This window comes from Anneissia japonica, unplaced genomic scaffold (genome assembly GCF_011630105.1).
Source record: "Anneissia japonica isolate Jap-2015-1 unplaced genomic scaffold, ASM1163010v1 scaffold287736_len1891122_cov214, whole genome shotgun sequence".
Classification (NCBI taxonomy): domain Eukaryota; kingdom Metazoa; phylum Echinodermata; class Crinoidea; order Comatulida; family Comatulidae; genus Anneissia; species Anneissia japonica.
Window position 1 is genome coordinate 314312 of NW_022756106.1, and position 22804 is coordinate 337115.

At 35.9% G+C, this 22804-nt stretch overlaps 3 protein-coding genes across 7 annotated transcripts in view; 1 reads left to right on the forward strand and 2 right to left on the reverse strand.

Annotated features, from left to right (window-relative positions):
* Positions 1–1677, forward strand: part of LOC117123872 (bifunctional glutamate/proline--tRNA ligase-like) — a 19743-nt gene extending 18066 nt beyond the window's left edge. The window contains exon 31 of the mRNA XM_033269908.1: positions 8–1677. Coding sequence (XP_033125799.1) covers positions 8–164 — 157 coding nt within the window. The 3' untranslated portion in view covers positions 165–1677. The remainder of the gene's footprint in view (positions 1–7) is intronic.
* Positions 751–10367, reverse strand: LOC117123875 (organic solute transporter subunit alpha-like). Of its 2 annotated transcripts, XM_033269913.1 has the most exons (9): positions 10231–10298; positions 8817–9210; positions 7468–7562; positions 6658–6818; positions 6339–6412; positions 4866–5024; positions 4568–4679; positions 3167–3419; positions 751–2558 (listed from the first exon to the last, which is right to left on the reverse strand). In XM_033269913.1, the coding sequence occupies exons 3-9, from the start codon at positions 7556–7558 to the stop codon at positions 2362–2364; spliced, it is 1047 nt and encodes a 348-aa protein (XP_033125804.1). In that variant the 5' UTR covers positions 7559–7562; positions 8817–9210; positions 10231–10298; the 3' UTR covers positions 751–2361. The 2 variants fall into 2 exon arrangements, with proteins under 2 accessions (XP_033125804.1, XP_033125805.1); XM_033269914.1 differs by lacking the exon at positions 8817–9210 and having other exon boundaries at positions 10231–10367.
* On the reverse strand, positions 9627–22007 carry LOC117123873 (S1 RNA-binding domain-containing protein 1-like). Of its 4 annotated transcripts, none has more exons than XM_033269911.1 (18): positions 21842–22007; positions 20336–20813; positions 19762–19879; positions 19153–19288; positions 18680–18776; positions 18011–18152; positions 17538–17743; positions 16859–17016; positions 15746–15836; positions 15329–15436; positions 14588–14679; positions 14117–14199; positions 13783–13889; positions 13082–13252; positions 12592–12738; positions 12077–12162; positions 11215–11313; positions 9627–10938 (listed from the first exon to the last, which is right to left on the reverse strand). In XM_033269911.1, exons 2-18 carry the CDS (start codon positions 20797–20799, stop codon positions 10664–10666), a joined length of 2580 nt encoding a protein of 859 aa, XP_033125802.1. In that variant the 5' UTR covers positions 20800–20813; positions 21842–22007; the 3' UTR covers positions 9627–10663. The 4 variants fall into 4 exon arrangements, with proteins under 4 accessions (XP_033125802.1, XP_033125801.1, XP_033125800.1 ...); XM_033269910.1 differs by having other exon boundaries at positions 21816–22007; XM_033269909.1 differs by having other exon boundaries at positions 20336–20818; positions 21815–22006.
* Between the last annotated feature and the right edge of the window lie 797 nt (positions 22008–22804).

The following is a 22804-nucleotide window of genomic DNA, read 5'->3' on the forward strand; positions in this document are numbered from 1 at the left end:
CTCTTAGGGATTTGGATGTAGAGCCTGGAGCGCCCTCTATGGGAGCTAAGGGTCTGTGCATCCCATTCAAGCAACCAGCCAAACTGACTGCTGATATGAAATGTATACACCCTGACTGTGGCAAGCCAGCTATATGCTACTGTATGTTTGGACGTAGCTATTAAAGTACCATCAATAACAAGACAATGTTAAACATCATTTTACAAGACAATGGCCGTATTCGACTGTTTCGTTTCGTTGACAACGATATTTCGTTGAGTATCATTTTCTTTCGGTTGGTTTGAAAAATTTACTTCGTTGACAATGGAAATTAACGTAAACCAGAGTGTGTTAAAGTGTTATCCACATGACCAAAACAAACATGTCTAATTGGTCAGTTAAGCAACAACATATGTGTTAATATAATATTTACTTACATAAAGACAAAAAATAATTGTATTCTAACAGAAATTCAAAAACTGCATGAAAACATTTTTTTTACAAAAAACCCATACTGCCCCAAGCTGAAGCAACCTTGATTATGCTAGCGTGTATCACACATGTATCGCTGTAACTACGCAGCCATTTTGTTTTGTCAAGTATTTACCAGTTTTCTATTTGTCTGGTCGTCTTCGCTAAGTAGGATTTTACCACTACTCAAGTAGAACAACCAGTTAAATACGGCCATTGATAAACATTATACCAAATGTTAGATAGCTGATATTATATTATTTTAATAATGCAACATTGCCTTGCCTTGTGTGTGTGAGGTTTTTTTTTTTTTATTTTATCTGAAAATTATATAAAAAGTTAATGTTTACCCGTCATGGTACACCTTTTTATTAGAACCAACCACCTTCATTACCACCCCCCCTTCTCCTATTATCCATAATAATTTAATTTTTTCTGCAAGGTGTATTTCATCACTTTTTATAAGTGCTTAACAACTGCAGTAGTATTTTTATAATTAAAGTTAATGAGTGTACTCCAATTAATTTGTAAATTAAAAGTTAGTAAATACAAAATAACAAAGCACAAGACAAGTGTTTTCTTCAAACTCAGCTTTATTTACAAAGCTGATGACAAGACCGTCACCAATGTTTATGGAGTGAGCCCTCTATTATCAGCTTATTAAAATAGCACATTTTAATATAAAAGCAGTAAAAAATGCATCATGGTATAGCTTATTGATTTATCAAAAAATAAATCACATACCATTACTAACTGGTTGCTAAACATACTAGAATAATGCAGGCAAGTGTACGCTTTTTACCAACGCATTGAACATGAATTTTGCTATGCGGAACATCAAAATTTATCATATATGCGATTTTTATGCAAAAATGCCTTTTCGAAAAATAGCTGCAGCATTTAATTGACATATATGCTATTAATAAATGTCTGAGCACATCATTAAGATAACATTGATACCAATGTCTTCCTGTTTCATATCATTGTGACACTATTAAACAACCAATTACTCACATAATTTTAATACATTTTAATAATTTACAACATATGGTACCATTCTAATGCTAAGTGCTCTTAGGAATCGTCCAAAAATTTTAATAAGTGCTGAAGCACTTAATTGGTTAACTAATATAAGCCAAAGTATTTGGTTGTGTGTATTTCAACAGAAACTTCTTTCTGGTTGTTTCATTCGTGTAACTCTAATGTCCTATCTTTAACTTATTAATTTGATTGGCTTATATGTTTTAATATGATATGCTCAACTTGACATTGTCAATCCTTTCATAAACCAGTACAGATTGACCAAAAGTTATCATAATATTTAATATTTCATTAATGAAAGTATCAGTTTTTTGTTGATTAAACATCTGCTACTTTACATAATGCATTTTTTCATCTTGTTCGAGAGTTCAATTGATAACATTTCACAAGACTGCATTTAAACCACAGCAAGTCCAAGGTAGGGGTTGTGTCCTACACTAAAGGCCGTTTTCCATTACGCGAATGTATTCGCTCAAATCGAAGGAATCGTTTCATGCGCATGAACATTCACATTTCTATCCAAAATATTTGCTTCAGTGAAATAAGTATTTCGAACTTTTTCTACTTTTTGCGAAGCCAATCAGAGCTCAGAAAGCGAACTGACGCTATAGATTTCGCGCGAGGGAACATAAATTATGATGACGTCAGAAAAAACATTTGCATCGAAGTGTCTAACTTGTAGGCGTGGGTAGTACTTCGCTTCGTTGGAAAGTTGCTGAGCAAGAAAGTTACACTCAAGTAGTTATAAATCACCTTTTTTTTCCAGTTAGTGCCACTTACTTAATCTACCTAACCATCGCTCCCCTCATCATTGCCATCACTCCGCCCCCTCGTAATATTCCTAGATAAACCCACTCCACACGTGATGCTTCATAACGTGACGTATGTATTTCCAGATATTGAACTTGAACTGTAGCTTTTCCGTAGAAGGCTAGCTCCTTCTTTTATTTCCTTCACTCTCCCATTCCCTAATATGCTGACGATGTTTCCGTTTCTCGTACGAAAAAATTTCAAAACGAACGGAAAGATGATTGCGGACTCCAGTGTCAGGATCAAGCACTGCCATCCTATAGAAATGGATTGAATAAGGCATAATTTTTTAAAGCCATCGCGTATTGTCGTTTAAACAAGTATACTCCGTCTGAGAATTCAATTCAAAACTTTAAGCTCCAGTTATAAACTGTTTATACAGTAGTACAAAATAAGATTTACAACAAACATGCTCGATCAACAAAAATAGTGCAATAAAATAAATTTTTAAAAAGTTCGAAAGAGGGAAACAACGTAAGAACACAATATCAAAATATTTAAATACAGCTACATGAAACTATTATACAGTAAATCAGTAAATTAAACATTTCAAATATATTCGTCAATGATTCTTTTAAATTGGTTTAATGACAGGATTTTGTGGTCAAAGTTTAAATTATTCCACAAGATAGTACATTTATATGAAATTCTGTGTCTTTTTTATTCGGTTTTGGGATGAACAAATTTGAATAACCATGACGAAAATTATAATTGAAATTATTGCATTGAACTAAGTTTGTAAGTTTGGTTTTTCTGTTAAAATTTTAAATACAATAATTAAGCATTTCATTTCATAATGGGATCGGGACTGTCCAACTGCTATAATGGTAAATGTAAGTGCAGATAATTTACTTTGTCGACTTACGATTGTGGCGGGAATCCGTCGGGAATGGATCGTCGCAAGGTATGACGTCAGTAAGAACGAGAATTCCGAGGAAAATAATTTGAATATTGCTACAAATTAACGCAAGTTGCACCACTATGAACTTAGGTGTCAGTTTGAAGCCGTGTAGTGGTTCACGTGACGCACGGTAAAACATGATGAATGCGTATATCGCAATTATCGTTGACGTCAGCGTTATTATATTTACGTATAGGAACGCTTCGTCCGACGCTAACTGAAATACAAAAAAATATACGTACGTATTAACAGATTCATTTAATTAATTAATGTTTAGGTTCAGGATATGCCAATAAAACGAACTTACTAAGTGGCAATCCTTTCACAAGACAAACGTAATAAACAAGATGCTCAAACTAAGTCTCATAATGAGGCTTGGAGAGTGCAGTTATTTTGGTTGTGAGAAAACAATCCTGTTGCCGTGACAGGACCTGACAGAACGCTGGGATTGAAAGGTAAGTATCTTAACCACCAAGCTATTCAAAGGCCCACCTCATCAGTATTATCAGTTTCGTTCATAATAAACAATGAGGGAAGGATAATGTGCTGACGTGCAAAGCATCGAGCGGGGATGGGGTGATTTTAGACGTAGGAGTCTCCTCCCATTTGACTTTTTTTGAGAATTAGTAGACACGGCTAGATATTCTTAAATGGCATCTGAAAAGAAGTTAAGCTTAAAATAGAAAGTGTCTGTTTTATCGGAGTACACGTAACATAATAGGCCTATTTAGGTCTATGCCTACACGAGAAGCACACACACAAGACGAGTAGGCCTAACCATTTTTTTCAAGGTAACCTAAGGTGGATGGCTCGCCATCATATTCACTCCACCCCCCCCCCCCCCCCCCCCCCCCCCCCCCCCCCCCCCCCCCCCCCCCCCCCCCCCCCCTCCCGTGACAGGACCTGACAGAACGCTGGGATTGAAAGGTAGGCCTAAGTATCTTAACCACCAAGCTATTCAAAGGCCCACCTCATCAGTATTATCAGTTTCGTTCATAATAAACAATGAGGGAAGGATAATGTGCTGACGTGCAAAGCATCGAGCGGGATGGGGTGATTTTAGACGTAGGAGTCTCCTCCCATTTGACTTTTTTTTTTAGAATTAGTAGACGGCTAGATATTCTTAAATGGCATCTGAAAAGAAGTTAAGCTTAAAATAGAAAGTGTCTGTTTTATCAGAGTACACGTAACATAATAGGCCTATAGGTCTATGCCTACACGAGAAGCACACACACAAGACGAGTAGGCCTAACCATTTTTTTTTCAAGGTAACCGAAGGTGGGTGGCTCGCCATCATATTCACTCCACCCCCCCCCCCTACCAACTAAATATGCCACTGCCATGGCCACATGATATATTACTTACCGATCCCGGAACGTATGTTCCGTTTAGCCACAGTACTTCTGTGACGAACAAGACAAATGGCCTTATCAAAGCGCATTGGAACACCGCTATCTTTATACGAAGTAAATTTTTCCTGTAACAAAAATTGTATAGTTTTGCAATCATTTAGGAGTGTTTTTAGAGCTAACAATATTTTTTCAATGTCAGGCTTAAGCATAAAATCTGCATAGTTTTTAGGAAGCGCATGAAAATCATTCTATCATGCATTATGGTTACATTGTATTAAGATAAAAAATATTCTGTATAGCTTCGAACTTACTCTGTCATTTTAAAGGTGGGTAAGCAAGGGAAGAAACAGCCGATTGGCGGACTTCGTAGTGACACCTCAATATTACTCATCTGCAGTAGGATTGAATCATGCCCTCCATAGTAATCGATTATTAAAACGAAGAATTGATAAAGACAAACGGAGAAATATCTATAAAATAAACGAAGGTTATGCGCTCATTAAAATGTTCGTCTGCACTAAACTAATAATTACTTCAACTATAAACTTCAATAGAACAAGGTCGAAAGCGGTCCGGTTTTGGCCGGACCAAAAATTCATGCGAAAATTGTCATTTTAACGCAACATAGTTTTTTTTTTTTTTTTTTACAAAAGTACTGTACTATATGGCCTGACTCAGCACACATAACCACGCACCTACGCTCGGAAAGGATACCGTTTTTAAGTAGGCCTGATATATGAAATTGACTACCGTCAAGTTTAAAAATTTGAAAATATTTTTGGACTTTTCAAACACGCCTTGTAAAGATAATTATAATTCATGTAAATTTCAGAAACATTTCATTGCATACATTTTCAAGTACAGTTAGTCCTCCAATTCGGGTCTCGAATTGGAAGGTGCACTTTCTAACCAACCATGTATATAATTGTAATATCCGGAAATTCGTGTATATAATTATTATTTCCACTGTATAGCTTACAGTATTTATGTATCTTCTGTTGTATATCCAAAGAATAAACATCTCAATGTGTGATAGGCCTAATCATAATATTCAGAAACTTTCGATAATTATTATTTCCATTGTCTAGTTAATGGTTTACAATATTTATGTACTCTTATATAACCAAAGCATAAACATCTCAATTCAGGCGGAAAATAATTCTACCATTTCACAATAGGCTTACACTCTATTCATACAAATTTTATTTCTATTTTAGTATAATTTTAACTTCTGCGGTCAATTATAGCTTTGTCCAATATGAGTGCTTGCATGGGCCCAATCTGTAGCAGGTTCTCGCATAACGCACAGCAATGTCTTCTTGACTCAAACCAGTTAAACAGATAAGAAACAGAAAGTCTTAATATTTCGTAAGTTGGAAAATACCAGGGCGATCTGAAGAGAACAAAACCATGAACCCTCCGTCGAAAAAAAAGAACACTATTTTCTAGTCTCAGGATGCCATTTCCGCGCATCTAGAGGTGTCTAAAAAAATCTTATCATTGGCCGGACCAATAGTATTTGCTTCCTACGGGCTTGATAATTATAATGAATGCTTATTTTGTATAGTTTTTAAACGATAAAGAGTGACAATTCAATTAATGTTTATTGGGAATGGTGGCGGGAGGGAGGACGACGTCATTGAGTACGAGAAGGGTATCGTCAACGTTGATGATGACTTCGAAAACGTTTAGATGATCTTGATGTAGATGATAATGGTATTATTAATAACGATGATGATGCTTATGTCATAAGTGATAGCATCGCTCGGATCTGTTTTACTTACACAGATGCAGTCAAATTGCATAGTACTGCAGATCTTGGTATGTACAAACCTAGAAGTGACGTCAGACAGAAAACCTTCCAAAAAAAAAACAGAGAATGAAACTATTAAAAATATATAGGTGTATGTCCTTTTTAATGTTAATCTAATCGTCATTAATATGATTATTTTATTGTTATTATCGCCATGCTCTGCGCCGTCGACGACGTTGTTCTTTACAAACAGGCATATGGGCCAATTACCAATATGAATAAGCATAGGCCTATCACATTGAATTGAATGATGATCTTTTCTTACGATGTCTCTCATATGTAATACTTACAGGGTAAATTCCCAGTATCCAGATAATACAATTGCGTCGATCTGTGTACGGGATCGTAGACGCTACGTAATGCGCAGCCTCACAAAACAATATACACTCGATTATTGTTATGATGGTACACACTACCAGGATAGAGATTACGCCAGGATGATCACCAATAGCTGAAAGATAAAATTAATAAGACTAATAATAATGATGATGATGATAATGATGTCTGATGATGATGATAATGATGATGGCCGGCAATTAATGGTAATGTCAATAGTATAGCAATAACAATAATAATCTATAGCATTGCAGTACCCGCTGCTACGTTGGGATCGGGTGCAACATTAATCACTAAGCGCATGCTCGGTGGTATAATGGTTATAGCACCAGGCTAGTTTCTGGAGGTCGTGGGTTCGATTCCCACCCGAATCACTTGCGATTTTTTTAAGTATTTGGAAACGTACTGAGTATTTAGTACGATCACTTTAGGTGGCAAAACATCACTCTTATAATAATGAGTTTATAAACATCCAGTGTTACATAGTTTACCGTACAGGTTTGAATATTGAATTATTTAATGAATATTAAAAATATTAAACTAGGCCTACTATAGACCTTGATTTGTTGCTTTAATTTCGATAACACCAGAGCTATGGAGTAACCTCAATAGCATTACTCTGTAGACATTATATGTACATGAACCTGATTCCTGTTAAATTCGTTTTAAGCGAAAATAAAATTATGAATAAGCACAAAAAGCGAAGAAATGTGAATTAAACTGAGACTTTACATAGATATATACCTAGGCATAAAATAACTTACTTTCGAAAAGTTCGCCAGCCGTTGGGTCAAAGTCAGGACACGTATCATTTAGTGGTGTCTTGGTCGTTGTACCAAACATAACGTCCCTCATATTCCTAAAACATGATTGTGTACATAGTATAGACACATTAATATGACATCACCACCTACCTACCTACCCAACCATCCCACCTAACTAGAATAAACTAAATTCAGAATTTTCTCTATTGACTTTGAAATGATACCAATATTTTAATCAGTTGCTCATAAACCATTTATAATCCCTGTATTACGCATAATATTAACCCGTTAGATTTTATACACTCTGTGTAGGCTACATCATAGGCATAAGGTAATCAATCAATATTGTTATTCACGAATGAAATATGCATACAAATAATTGTTATGAAATATTCGTTCACCGATGGTGTTCTTCCACGAATTTGTGATAGATCATAGAGGCCTACCGGGCCAGAATAATACTAATTTCACATTCAATCCAGTTATTCTGCTACTTCTGCTGCAAAGACACATTAAATATCATTGAGTTGGTTGTCGTCACATTATAGCAATAATAAAAGCATTGAAATTCTTCAGATTATACCGGTCGATCTCGTGACATTAGAAAATTAACAGATGCAATAAAATATTAATAAGGATATGTGAAAGTGATCATATAAAAGTAAAGTGAAGTCGGAGTGGCACTCCTGTTTAATAACGATTTGAGAGAGAGGTGATAATTACGCAGAGTGCATTGGCCCGGAATGATAACGAGATAGTAATAAAAATGTATACTTTTTTTTTTATAAGAACCAGTCAAATTTTGCCCAGGCTCAGTGTTCTTATTTTTTGGCCAATTTTAGGCTCAAAATGTTCTTATTTTTTTCTAATTTTACACACTTTTGTATTTATACACTGTACTGGGAGGTGAAGCGGCCCTGCAAAAAAATGGCCCCTGAATGAAAGGCCCAGCAAAAATGGTCCCGGTTAAAAAATGCCCAAATGGGAGGTAGGTACACCTAATGTACTGTATTATAGAGGGTATTGCATAGTCACACCTAACGCACATAAGCTGGTACAGATATAATTTTTTGGTTTTTCTAGTTTGACACTCTACCTCAGCCTCAATTTGTTCTTATTTTGTTCTTAATTTTTAAGCAATTTCAGCCACCGTGTTCTTATTGTGTTCTTATAGAAAAAAAGTGTGTTACTGTATTTTGATAATAGCAGATTAATTGCCTTTAAAACAAAGGCTCAAAAAATGTGCAAAAACACCTTACTCCCACCAAAGTATATGCCCAGCCAACAGAGTGAAACCCAAGGGTCTATAAATTACAGTACCTACTAAATTTACTGAATCGAGTACGTACCTTAAATACTGATGGCTTTATCGTATTGCGTTTCAGGAAGTCAAGAATCACAGTCAAATATGTAATAACACATTGTTCACCGACATTAACTAAATCTCAAATCCTGTATCACAATATTCTTGGCCGCATTCTGATATATCTCATACAAATAACGTCCCTACTTATAGTGTTTTATAGATTGTTCAAGATTTAACATCCAAGTTCATACCCCTAAGTATAGTAGAATCACTATCCGTAACATATCAACCAAAATAGTTCTGTACCAAAATTCAATGTGCTATGGCTGCGATCCAATCACGATCTCTTCACAGGCCTACTTATTGCTAACATATTAGTTCCTCAACGTGATTATGGCGTGGTTTAAGTGTAGGAATCGCAATTCGACCTTTATCCACTGAAAATCGATAACAACGTCCACATTGATATCGGGTTCATGTGTAACTTCTTGATCAAATCCCAATCGACTTCCTAATCTCCCTAATATTTACATTTTGGTATCTACTATAACTACTGACCTGACGTCACGAATTAGGAGCATGTGACATAGTGGAAAGGTTCCGGAGAAAGAACGTGGAAGGAGGACGTGGTTCGATCTTGAGGCTGGCCAATTACAAGATAACGCTAAACTTTACAAATTTAAATAAAGGCTAGTTATCAATAAATCAAAATCAAATTTTGTCTACGCCTGTCCTGTGAAGGGATTGATTAAGCTCGCTGTTTAGCATATCCCTAGACGGTCGTCTAACTGAATAGGCGGCCTAAAGAAACGAAAATATAGGCCTATATGAAGAATAACACATTAAACAGTAATATAATAAATGTCTTTTAATAAAATAACGATATTTTGTATATTTTCAACAATGTTCAAACACGTGACTAAATAGAAATACCCTCATCGCATATCATTTTCCTTGGTTATACCTTATATGGTAAATAGTCCTTTATGTTGTAGCAATCTCTTTATACAATATGATGCCATTCTCTTATTCTAATGATCCTCTTAAGCTCTTGTCTACACTATCAAATTTTATGTGACAATATACCCATACATGGGCATGATGATGTCATATTACACCCAAATATGGACATACTGCATCACATTTCATTGTCACATAAAATTTGGTAGTGTGGAAAAAGATTTAAATAAAGTGGGACATGAATGGGACCCACTATTAAGATCTTCATATCAGCTTCACATATTTACATAACTGAATGTGAGCCTACATTATTCCTTAAAATAATGCTGAAAATGTAAACATACTGAGCTTTTCAACCCAGCAATTGGCTATGACAAGCATAAAACATAAAGAAGAACATAAATACAGTAACAAGTTAATTCTTGTTCAAAGATATACATGACAATACCATCAGGTAAATCTTAAAGTAATGCCACAATACTTTTACTTTCACAAACCTTCAAACTAATGTTTAAAATTTCACTCCAAATGTGAATCCACTTGGCACAATTCGCCACTAGAAATGATTATACTGCCCAGATTTTTCTGTCGCTGAAGAGAAATAATACCATTTTTTCCAGATACAAAATTGAAATTTAAACTTCTTCTTTCAATGTCTGGCAACACTGTGTATTTTATGTGTTTTTGTATCTGTACTTTGCCCTCTTTAATTGATTTTTAATTGTTGCATTCTCTTGAGTTGGTCTTTACTTCCTGTTTCTCATCATGTCCAGGAAATTTCATTCATAATCCTCTTTCACTTTGTCAAATAATAAAAGTATATTTAAACATAATATTTATAGTCATTTTTAGATAATAAATTGCATTTTAATGCAAACAAATTTGTCCACATATTTTTTTTTCCTTTGGTTTTGTCAAACTGAATGGTTGCTATGGTAAATTAACAAGCTGTAACTGTATGCGTTGCCTTTCTTTATCAATGTTCAAGACCATCACCTCAACTTTGTCCCCCGGTCCAAACTGGCGGCCAGCTGCTACAAGGTGCTGGGGTATTTTGCTTGTGTGAATCAAACCACTTTTCTGAACACCGATGTCAACAAAGACGCCAAAATGTGTGACGTTGGTGACCCTGCCAGGGTAGACTGAACCGCATTTGAGGTCATCCATCGACATGATTCCAACCTTGAAAAGTGGTTTGTCATATTCTGTAAAATGAAATAAAAATGAGTCATTTTTAGAATAAATCAGATAAACTTTTGTTTAAAATTCGTTGGCAATATCATGTTACAAAATGATAAAATTATACATACAATGAATCGTTTCTATTGATGGTTCACCCAGACTAGCACTAACAATCAGCAGTGGTGTATTCTTAAAAGCTCACAGATGATGGAGAAGGAATCGTTGGCTGAGAGTCGTTTGACTGGCGTATGATGCAGTGTGTGCCCGGCTTAAATAGCAGAATTACCCATAATTCCTACCTGCTCTGATGTCATATCCTATAGGCTGCTTCAGTCCGTCAATGATTAGCTCCATTGTGTGCACACCCACATCCAGATCATCTGCAAACTTTCTTATACCTACAAGAAAAAATGAAAAAAAAAGTACTGTAGTAGTGAAAATCACTAGTTCTCATACGATTCCCAGTTTCTGTAGCATGAAGTTCTCATATGATTCTCAGTTTCTGTAGCATGAAGTGTGATACTACCCTGGATGGGACACTAGTCCATTGCAAGCTACTCCCAGCCATTATTATTATTTTACTTAACCATTGCTTTGAGTGGAACAACTGGTAATCAGTGAATAGCATTGTTGTATTATACTATTGAACAATGTAAGTAACTTGAAATAAAAGGAATTGTACTCGCAAACGTAAATGTGTGTGTACATTTAATTATTTTACTTAACCATTGCTTTGAGTGGAACAACTAGTAATCAGTGAATAGCATTGTTGTACTATACTATAGAACAATGTATGTAACTTGAAATAAAATGAATTGTACTCGCAAACGTAAATGTGTGTGTACATTTACTCACTGCACGACGACTACTCGTCTTCAACTCATTACGCATCCATACAGTAGTTAAGTTTACGCTCATTACCCTTTCGACCAACAGAGGGCTCTAGAATACTTTTCTAGACACAACACAATGCAAAGTGTGATATATGTCTAACTTTAAATCAATGAATATATTATATTATTATTAAATCTGATGACCTTAGCAGTAACAAGGGGTGGGGCTTAGCAAAACTATGAATTACTTTATAGAGCATCATTTACTCCTCTATTTAGCGAGTGTACATGCTGTTGGATGTGAAACGCGAAAAAAAATCCAAATCACCTGATTTTTTCAATGCATTGTCGATCTTCTTACTCATCGTGGGCAGACCAATACATTCGGCTCCCTCTCCAATCATATCTAAAAATCTTCATGAGACAAAAAATAAAACATTATACTAATTGCATTTAAAAAAAATACACATTTCAAAGTAGCACACATTGGAATATTTCTGCATAGCCTGATTCTTTTTCCTTTAAACTGGGCACTCAATGCTGCTGAGGGCTGACACGATTCTGTGAAGAACGCAACACCACGGCGCACCCAAAACAGATTGTTTTAATGACAAAACGTATCATGTCGCTTGGAAAATTTGACAATAGAAAATGTGCTGGCTGTTTGCATAGAATTTTTACCACAGCAGTATATATCTACTATTGATAAAGATCAATAAAAAACTGATGGCTAGACAAATGAATGTCACATCATGATAATATATGAAGTGACAAAAATGATTGTCACATCAATTGTCACTTGACATATTACTGTCTACCCACAAAGTGTTGTCACATCCTTACTCGGTGGCTGTACTATACGATTCCGGGTGAATCCATGTTTTATCCAGAGGGTTGGCTTCAAATACTTTCTCCACCTTGGATTTGGTTTTTCTTGTTCTAGTGTTTACGGGAACAGTTCCTGATGTGTCCTCTACCCTTTGGGAATTGCTAGAAGAAAGGAAGTAACTGTTACTAGTTACAATAAGCAATTTGCATTGCTTATTGGTAGCATTTTGTCTTTTTATAGATGAGTACATGCGCTGTTAACCTCTACCCTGGAATATAAATGGGTACTGGCATATGCTGAGAAGGCAAAACAGACTTGTGTTTTCCTTGAGGAATGGCGATCCGCCACAGCCTTTCACAGTCTGGCACAAACGTCATAAGAAAAAGAAGTGCGCACTTCATTATGCAAGCCCACCAGTTTCAGGTTTCAAACTTTTTCCTTAAAATTTTTTACTACTTTAAATGTTTGACTAAACTAAAATGAATGAAACCAAATTTTAATTACCAAGGTGGATTAATCGGACGACTGATCCTCACGAATCCAGCACACTGTTCGTACGTCTTCGTCCATATACCTTTGATTTCCAAAAGCTGTTCCCGATTTACAAATCCACCATTTTTTTCACGAAACTCAATAATATTCTTAGCTCTTGTTGCCGTAAGTCCAGCTATCCTCCTGTTAAAATAAATATACATATCAGTGTCACAGAAATTAATGTCCTAGTAAATGGATTAGCAAATTTGTGTAGTTGATTTAAAGTCAGTTTTGGTTAGCTTTAAAACATAGATTAAATGTAGCCAACTGTGGTTGTGAGCTCAAGATTTGGTGGTCGGAAATCTGTAAATGCCAAATTCTTGGCAAAACAGTTAACTTGTCCTTTGGATAGGATTTTAAGGCATTGATCCTACATATATAATGGCTCTACAAATAAAAGGTAACTCTTCCCACTATTTTGTAATAGAGTAGTTTATTGACTCCTGGTGTACTAAGCAATTTACTTTGCATGTGTTTGCATGCACATGTCTGAGTTCTGTTCTTTTATTGCATGGCTAGTAAAAGGGATTGACACTTATACAGACATATGGGATTGTGGAAATTTTTGGCATCTATATCTAATCATAATAATCAAATCAACTTAAAATGATTACAAGATGATATCAGGATTAATGTTGATTCATGCGCAATGTGATCATGCAGGAACTCACCTTAAAAGTGATTCTGTACAAACATTCAAGTCCACACCGACAAAGCTGACGCAATCTTCCACTACGCCATCTAATGCCGTTTTCATTAATTTCTCGGGCATATCATGCTGTATTATTAATAATAAACACTATGATTACCACAAAGACAGAGGGCACAGGAATCAAATACCATATTGGATATGCATCCTTTAGACAACTGAAAAGGATTACTGCGTATTGACAAAAATCATAAAAATATTTATAAAAAGAAACAGCTATGTATAAATTTTAGATTTTCTTAGTCATTCAAATTTAAACAGATTTAAACAACTATAATATATCCGAATTAGCTTACTTGGTACATTCCAACTCCAATGTGTTTGGGATTATTCTTAACTAATTCAACCAGTGGATCTTGTAATCTTCTAGCTATGGACACTGATAGAAAAAATACATATTACTATGTTATGCATTCATATGCCCACATGTACATACATAACCTATGCATATGCCCTGCTGTAAACACATTTGTATTACCATTACTGTAGACACATTACACATCCAAATATCCATGTCTAGACATGTTATGTACTCATATGCCCATCTGTAAACAGGTTACCTATTTGTTTGCCTATCTCTAGACACATTAACCATATACAGTGTATGTTAATTATGTAGAAATGTTACCCATATATATTCTCATCTGAAGACACACTGCCCATCGATGCGCACAGCCACATATGCAAGCTCTCAGACCCACCTATGGAAGCATAGTTTAGGTTTTGTAGCAAACAGTGAGAAGTGATTCATAAAGTGTTACACCAACCTGCACTACGAACATTTGGATCCAGGTCAGGCATCTCTTTCTCTGCTTCCTCTGACACACTATAGATGGAGGCGCCATCTTCATTCACAATGCTGGAAAACAAGGCCATTTTATTCATTCATAAAAAATGTACTGTAGTTCATCTGGTATAAGCTAATTCCTCTTAAGAATAAAACTGGGTCTTTTTTAGGGGATATGCTGATACCTAGGAGTCACAAAATGCAAACAATTACTGTATGAGCCTAATTTATGAAGCTAAGTAGGACGAGCCTATTGTAAGCCTCAAAGTCTAAACAGGCCTGAAAAATAAAACTAGGTAGCCCAGGATTGAATGCAATACACTTATTATCTAGTTGTAACTTTATGCAACCGTCCCACAGAGCTGAGTATGTGTTCCATAGGTGTTTGATAAGGGGTAATAATGCGAAGCGACTACATGGCATATATATATAAACAATATTTCTATTTCGATGTGGTTTGACTCAGGAAAATTTCATAGGAGTGATTTTTTGGCCTACCCGACGTATTATCGTACTGAATACACAGTACGTTCCCAAATACTAAAAATCGCAAGTGATTCGGTTGGGAATTGAACCCACGACCTCCAGTTGACAAGCTTGGTGTCATAAACACTAGATCATTGAGCTTGCACTTAGTGACTAGTGCTGAATCTGATCCCAATAAGCTACTGTATGAATGACGTATGTATGTATATTTGTGTATATATATGTGAAAGCTTACCAATACTTGACATCCAAGGGATAAAAAGTTTTCTTTGATATCAGATCTGCAATTACTTTCTCGGTTTCTCGGCAGGCTGTACCGTTGCCAATAGCAACTGTGGCGGCCCTTCAAAGACAGAACAAAAATTAAAGATGAAGAAAATGGGAGGCAAGAGTTATAATTATGATAATGATGATGATGATGATGATGATGAAGATGAGGTTGATGATAACAATGAAGATAATGATGATGACAATAATGATTATGAAGATAATGATGATAATGATGATGATGATGATGATGACAATAATAATTGTGGTGATGATGATGATGGTGATGATAATGGTGAAGGTAAATTTTAGATTTAGATTTATATCTAATGTTTAATTGATGCTTTACATTTTTTAAGATTAATAAAATGAACAAAAGTCTTACTTGAAGCGTTGAACCATATCTACAAGCTTCCTTTTCTGATGTTGATTCTGATTGTTGATTAAGTAAAGTACATCTGTATGTAGAATTACACCTGTAAATAAATGATACATATTTAAGTGACTCAATTGACAGTATATGTCTGGGAGGATTTTCATGTCTATGGTTAGGGACAGATTCATTCCTATGTCAAGTATACACACACTAAATTGTGTGCTTTTTAAAGAACGCAATACGTATCCTGATGTTCTGGTTCATCCCCTATAGTGGAATAGATGCATGCACAAACTGACAGCAAAACTGACACTACATGACACTTTAGGGTGTAGAAATTCTAGAATTATGTGCATCCAAGCAGGGTTCCTAAGTTGGAAGAAGCCAATCCTGAGAGATCTGCAGTGGCAGATCTACTGTAGACGAGAAAATTATGAATATGGTATGAGTCTAGATGGTCGGAAATGGCACTCTCAGACTTTAATTTGAATATATATTTTTTTTTTATTACTGGAATATTTAGAGGGCCTGGGCCAACTTCCCCCTTAAATCCGCCACTGATCTGGTTATTGAGCTTTCTTAACACATTTACGGTAATTTCATTTTGCTACACATACAGTAGGCCTCGGCACTGACTTCTGTGAGACACTTGATAATAAAGCACTGAATATGCAGGAGATGGCTTATTTTCTGGGAGATTCTTGCTTGCTTACGGGAGTGTGTGAGGCTGTCCCGATTTCCGGGAAACTTCAGTGAGTCGCAGGAGACGTGGGACCCTGTCCAAGCCTTAGTCAACTTCAAGGAAAAGGCACAGATATATTTGTAAAATTTGGCATTTAACAGGATTGTCGTTTGTTGTTTTCATCATCATCATCTTAGTTATAATAAAAAAAAATATTGTCTTTTCTCCTTAACTTTTAACAGCATGTGCAGGCGTCGCCAATACAAGATGTTCTATAAACCAGTCCATTATGAGGCTTAGGGTGTGGACCCTCATTCTGATTGGTCAGTTGTTGCATCCAATTGTCAGTCCAGGTCTAAGATTAAGATTAACAATCCTACCTTGGGTCATGTATTGTAGAAATTATTAAATTATTTGAAAATTCTACCCAAACATCGTACCAGTTTCTGAGATGATTGCTGCTTTACAACCATTTCTAAATCCAGGGTCTAGGCCAATAATGACTTTCCCTCTGACTGGCGGCGTGAGAAGTAATCGCTTCAAATTCTGGGCAAAGACATCGATAGAAGCTCTCTCAGCTGACCTGGTCAGCTCCGACCTACGAAATAATAATGACAGTCATCATGTTAATAATAATGATGATGACGATGGTGATGAAAACATTTGATATTAAGATGATGATGAAGATGATTTTGGTGAGGATAATTAGAAAGAAGCTCATATAGATGCTAATTTTAGCAAAAAGTAAGAGCACGTAGAATAGTTAAAACAAGCATATTATAATGACAAGATGTATTTTGAGTATGCAGTTCGAGAACACATCAGGTAGGGCAAAAAATCACTCCAATGGATTATACAGTTGATAAAAGGGGCGGATCCAGAGATGTTCGAAAGGGTGAAAGGGTGAGGGGGTCGATCGAGGAACAACACTACCCTAGGGGTGTCCCTGGAAATTTGTATGTTCCAGATGCCTGGAAATAACCTCTGAGGCATTTTGGGGATCAATTATTTTTTTTTTTTACTTTCAAAAAGCAAACAACCCGCCTCTCCCCCCCACCCCCGATCTTAAGTCCACCCCAGGATAAGAATTATATAGAATCTTCATCACAGATAACCGACCTGATCTGCCTCACTATCAGGGGCTGTATTAGTCGTTTGTATGCATCATCAATTGCGGAGGTCAATAACCCTTTCCCATCAGCCCTTGAAAATTTGGGGATCCACCGGTTCAGACACCAGGATTTGAATGACTTGCACACATGCGGTGAGAGCTCAAGCTTCACTGACAGCTCCTTCAGCGCATCACCACGATTCAGAGCTAGAACCTGTCAATCAAACACCAAATATGAATATTCATGAGGGAAAGTGTGAGTGTATTGTTTGTTATATATTGAAGTATTCCATCTGGTTTCAATGAAATAATAGTTAAATTCAAATTTTCATAAACAAAAAATTAAAACCTAATTTAACTACTGCAGTATTATTATTAATTTTTTTGTATAACTTCAATTTAGAAAAGTAATGCATTTCTGGATAATACTAATTCCAGACCCCAGGTGTGGCTGTCAATTAATCAACCTTAATGAATTTACCTGGTGTGGTTTTATATCTTTTGCAGGAACCTTAAAATTAAAATAGTTTTCAAAATGTCGGTTACACATGTTTTTTTCTTTCTCATCCTTCAAAGCTGATTTAGATTTCTCGGCTGTTATGAGGGTTCTCCCATCTGATGTTCTAAAAACAAAATACACAAACAAATAACAATTACAGAAATTATATATCGACCATTCCATGACTGAACTTGAATATGTGTTTGCAAATGATAAGATTTTGATGATAAGGGGGTTTGCAGGCTGATGTCCCCAACGAGAAAATGGGCGTCACTAAAAACCTTTTGAAAGTGGTCCAGGGGACGTAGCCCCCCCAAAAATATCACAATTTAGATCAGCAGACCACATATGGCACATCACAGATGCTTGTCACATAAAACTTCATAGTGTGGGTATAGCTTACCAGTTTTTTATGAACCACAAGCATTCATTAAAAACTTTCAATGAGTCCTGGTTTTGGTACTATACTACCCATCTGGGTTCACATGAGTAGGATGGGAGAGGTGGTGCATGGTGTGTGGTGCTGATTTAATGGTTTATAATGCGTGGTGATGCATTTGGAATTTTTTTAATGATACATAGTCACCTAAAAAAGTTTATAGAGTGAACGATGGTGTTCTTTTTTGCCAGAAATAAAATAAATTTGCTTACAAGAGCCTTATTTGGTCCATTGTATCTTTATCTTTTGCAATAATATCTGCCAATATATGCTGTATTCCTTGCTTCACTTTCTCCATGGTACAGCAACCTGCAAAGATCACCTCACAATCATCAATACTAATGCTACCATGGTATCACTATGGTATCAAGGTAACTATTTACCATGGTATAATAATCAGAGGTGGATTTAAGGGGTCCCAGCCAACCCGGGCCCCTCCTAATTGTTTGAATATTTTTAAAAAGTTGGGGGAAATTGTGGTCTGAACCCTCTATCCATAAAAAGTTATATTGAACTCTGATAATGATAATGATGCTGATGATGATGAGGACGATGATGAACATGATAATGATAGTGATGATGATTAAGTAGCGAAGGCACGGTTAGACCATATCCTTGATATTAGGAGAATTCTGGTTATAACTTGTGAAATATAAACTTATTTATTAACAATAATCCATCTTACCATCAACTGTGCTGCTTACAAACTCGTGAAGATTGAGTGGGTCATTGTTTAACACTCTCATAGCTGCTGGCTCAAGTCCTGCCTTCTTTGCTCTCTCGGCCAGTGAACTTTTACTTCCAGTTTTGAATGGGGCAAACTGAATCAATTAATAAATCAATTAATCAAGTAGAACAAATATGGATGTAAATGAGTATATGGTCCTTTGGATAAGACCCCTAGGGTGGGGATCCACGGCAGTACAGCATGTGCCATGGTCAGTGCATGGGCGACAACCCCCTGCCCTTTTGGAATAGTGCACAGAGTTTTGTGCAAATGTGCTATTATGTACATGGGACCTATGGCTTAACACTCCATTCAGAGGATGAGGTAAAAGCAGAGCAGTGTCTTATCCCAAGTTACAAGCTAAAAACACAAGCTAAAAACGACAGTGACAGGCTCTGAACACTTTTCATTTCATACCAAAGTTCAATCCAATATTACTACATTACCTCACACACTGTTACAATTATAGCTCATGAGTTTTTTTTATAGCTAAATAAGTTTAATTTCATTAATAAATGTTATATAAATAAATGAACAATTTTATTAAGATTTAGGTAGGCTACTCACAATGTGATCTAGCTCTTCAATAGAGTGTGCTCGTTGGATGCTTCTCCTTACACCTGTTGTCATCTTACCCTGTTTTGTTATCTGTTTAAAAATATTACTTGCTTTGCTTTCAACCAATCTGAAAAAAAAACAATATCACAATAATATCAAACAATATTAAAGGCACTGATGTAAAAACTGTGTAAGATATATTTTATCTTCTAAAAACTGTTAAAATTCAAATCATATTGAGAGCAGATTTCCATACAATTGCTACACACTATCGGCGACAGCTTTCGATGATGCTGATTGGTCGGTCAAATCGCAGAGCCTTCGAGATTACCTTGGGAACTGCTAGGCAGTAGAACAATTGCATTGAAAACAGTGTAGCGATTTCAAGAAAACCAGTCTTAACAAACATACAAGTAATTGGGAGCAAAATTCTTACTTAAAAAATTTAATATACCATTTAATTTGTCTTTGTGTTTTTTATAGTTTTTTTTTTTTTTTTTGCGATATTATATTTGCACCTACTGTAATTTCCTTTAAGAGAAAATATAGAAATCTGAAGTGATGCGTTCTTTTCAATATTTACCTGAGTTCTATCAGACAGAACTGTACTTCACGTATCTGTTTAACTTCCATATTGTTGGTTTGTTCTTTTCTGTATCGTGCTATGAATGGAACTGTATGGTCTGAATCTAACAATTTCACGACATTCACCACAGCCCAATAAGGTTCATTGACCTGGGTAGAAATAATTTCAAATAATCTTTCTCCCAAATGCAATACATCTTCATCTAATGTTTTTACATTCTTGCGAGATTCATCTGATTTATTAGATCTCCCGCCTTCCTTCTCTTTTGTTTTTGATTTACTTTTCTTGGGCTGAAGAACTGGCACTTCTTTGGTGGTTGTACTCGTCGCTGGTTTACTACATACGTCTAATTCTTCTGTTTCAGCATTTTGAGCCCGTTTTCTTCTTTTGACTTCTCTCTTTACAGCCGTACTGCTTTCCCTTTTGTTTTTATTACCTTTTTTCGTATCCTTACCATCCATTTGACTGTAGTTACCTATAAAAAAAAAAACAGGTTGTCAGACAAGGGTCCCAAGTTAGAAGAAATGGTCCTTCTGGGAGATCTGGTTAAATGAGCTTTCTTAATACATTTAATTTTTCTTTTTTTTTGCTGTGCATATTGATACCAATTGCCAATGATTTCTGTGATACAATTGATAGTAAAGAAGTAAAAACATACAAATATCATGTTGCGGGAGATGAGTTATTTTCCAGGAGATTCTTGTTTGCTTGCGGGAATTTGGGAGGCTGTCCCGATTTCCGGGAGACTCCAGTGACTTCCAGCAAACTTGCAGACCCCTGGACATACCAAGCTTCATGTCACCTTGCTAGGCCTAAGAAAGAGGCTAGACTAGCTTTAAAGCTTGTGATACCTACTCTTGAGTACTGTAATGTTGTATGTCACCCTAAGTTCAAGGAAGGATGAAGATCAACTTGTAATAGGTACCGCAAAGAGCTTCTGGAATGTTTCCAGAGATCATCAAGATAGATTGCGAGCCTTAAATTTACCAACTTTATGTTATTGTAGACAGAAAGCTGATATATTCTTCAGGCTTTCATTTAAATTAAGTTACTCGAGGCTTTGACAATGTATCTGTGGATTTGATTTTTGATTTTAACACTTCTAAAAAATACCCAAGGTCATTATTTTAAACTGCATCACCAGTACTCTAAAACAGATTTGAGGTAAATGTGTCTTAGAATGATTTGTCTGAGGAGGACGTTAATTCTGTATATTTAAACTCTTTTAAATCTGCACTGGAAAAGCGGGGGGCTATACTTGGTCTTTACTCCTGGCAGGAGAACTGATGATTCCCTGGAACTCGAGTAAACAAGTAGGCCTAGGCCTAGGTTAGCCTAACCCTCCTCCTCCTACTACTACTACTACTACTGTACTACTAGTACTACTACTACTACTAACTAGCTAGGCCTAGGCCTGCTCTGAGGACTAGGTAGTCTCTAGTTTTTTTACGAGGCCTAGTTTCATACTTGGGATTACCTCTACTTTACACTTCAGATTATTACTTTAATAACAGATCAAAGCCCAAATGAATTCTAGAACTCTGGAACCTTGCAGAGCGGTTAACAGCCGTCGCCTTCTAGTTCAACCGTAAACTTCAGTTTCTCTCTGCAGTGTTAATTATGTTTAAACTTCCCCTGCATGCTGAATACACGCTGCATACAAGCCTCAATGTTTACACATTGGACACTTGATGTTGAATTGTTGATGAATAGCGCCACCGTCTGTTCGTTCACACAGCTTGGTTGTTCATTTTTTCCATTCCTTCAATTCGTTCGTTACTTCATTCATTCTTTCGTTTTTTTGTTCGTTCATTCATCCATTCAATGGAATGAAATTATATAATTAGTTTTGTTTATTCTAGTTTCCAATTTCCTGCTTCCAATTTAATCTATTCAACTTATTGTAAAAATAATATAGGGCCTATATATATATATATATATCTGTCTCTTATACACATCTGAACTGTACTTCACGTATCTGTTTAACTTCCATATTGTTGGTTTGTTCTTTTCTGTATCGTGCTATGAATGGAACTGTATGGTCTGAATCTAACAATTTCACGACATTCACCACAGCCCAATAAGGTTCATTGACCTGGGTAGAAATAATTTCAAATAATCTTTCTCCCAAATGCAATACATCTTCATCTGATGTTTTTACATTCTTGCGAGATTCATCTGATTTATTAGATCTCCCGCCTTCCTTCTCTTTTGTTTTTGATTTACTTTTCTTGGGCTGAAAAACTGGCACTTCTTTGGTGGTTGTACTTGTCGCTGGTTTACTACGTACGGTATATATTATTTCCTTCTTTCGTTCTTTCTGTATTAATTTATTCACATTCGTTCATTTGTTCATGATCGTTCAATCTTTCAATTGTTCACTCGTGTATTCTTTAATTTCCTTCATTCTTTTTTAAATTCCTTATTTAATTCGTTCAATTCGTTTACGCGTGCAATCGTTTTCGC

Bases quoted from the DNA above. Each gene is read 5' to 3' on its own strand.
- LOC117123875 (XM_033269914.1), bottom strand. From the start codon at position 7,558: ATGAGGGACGTTATGTTTGGTACAACGACCAAGACACCACTAAATGAT. The intron at 3,420-4,567 runs GTAAGTAATATA...TTTGTATTTCAG, and splicing joins GAACATACGTTCCGGGATCG to TTAGCGTCGGACGAAGCGTT. The intron at 2,559-3,166 runs GTAAGTCGACAA...CCATTTCTATAG, and splicing joins GACGGATTCCCGCCACAATC to GATGGCAGTGCTTGATCCTG.
- LOC117123873 (XM_033269911.1), bottom strand. From the start codon at position 20,799: ATGGATGGTAAGGATACGAAAAAAGGTAATAAAAACAAAAGGGAAAGC. The intron at 17,017-17,537 runs GTCGGTTATCTG...ATTATTTCGTAG, and splicing joins CTGATAGTGAGGCAGATCAG to GTCGGAGCTGACCAGGTCAG. The intron at 14,680-15,328 runs GTAAGCTTTCAC...CTTGTTTTCCAG, and splicing joins CCCTTGGATGTCAAGTATTG to CATTGTGAATGAAGATGGCG.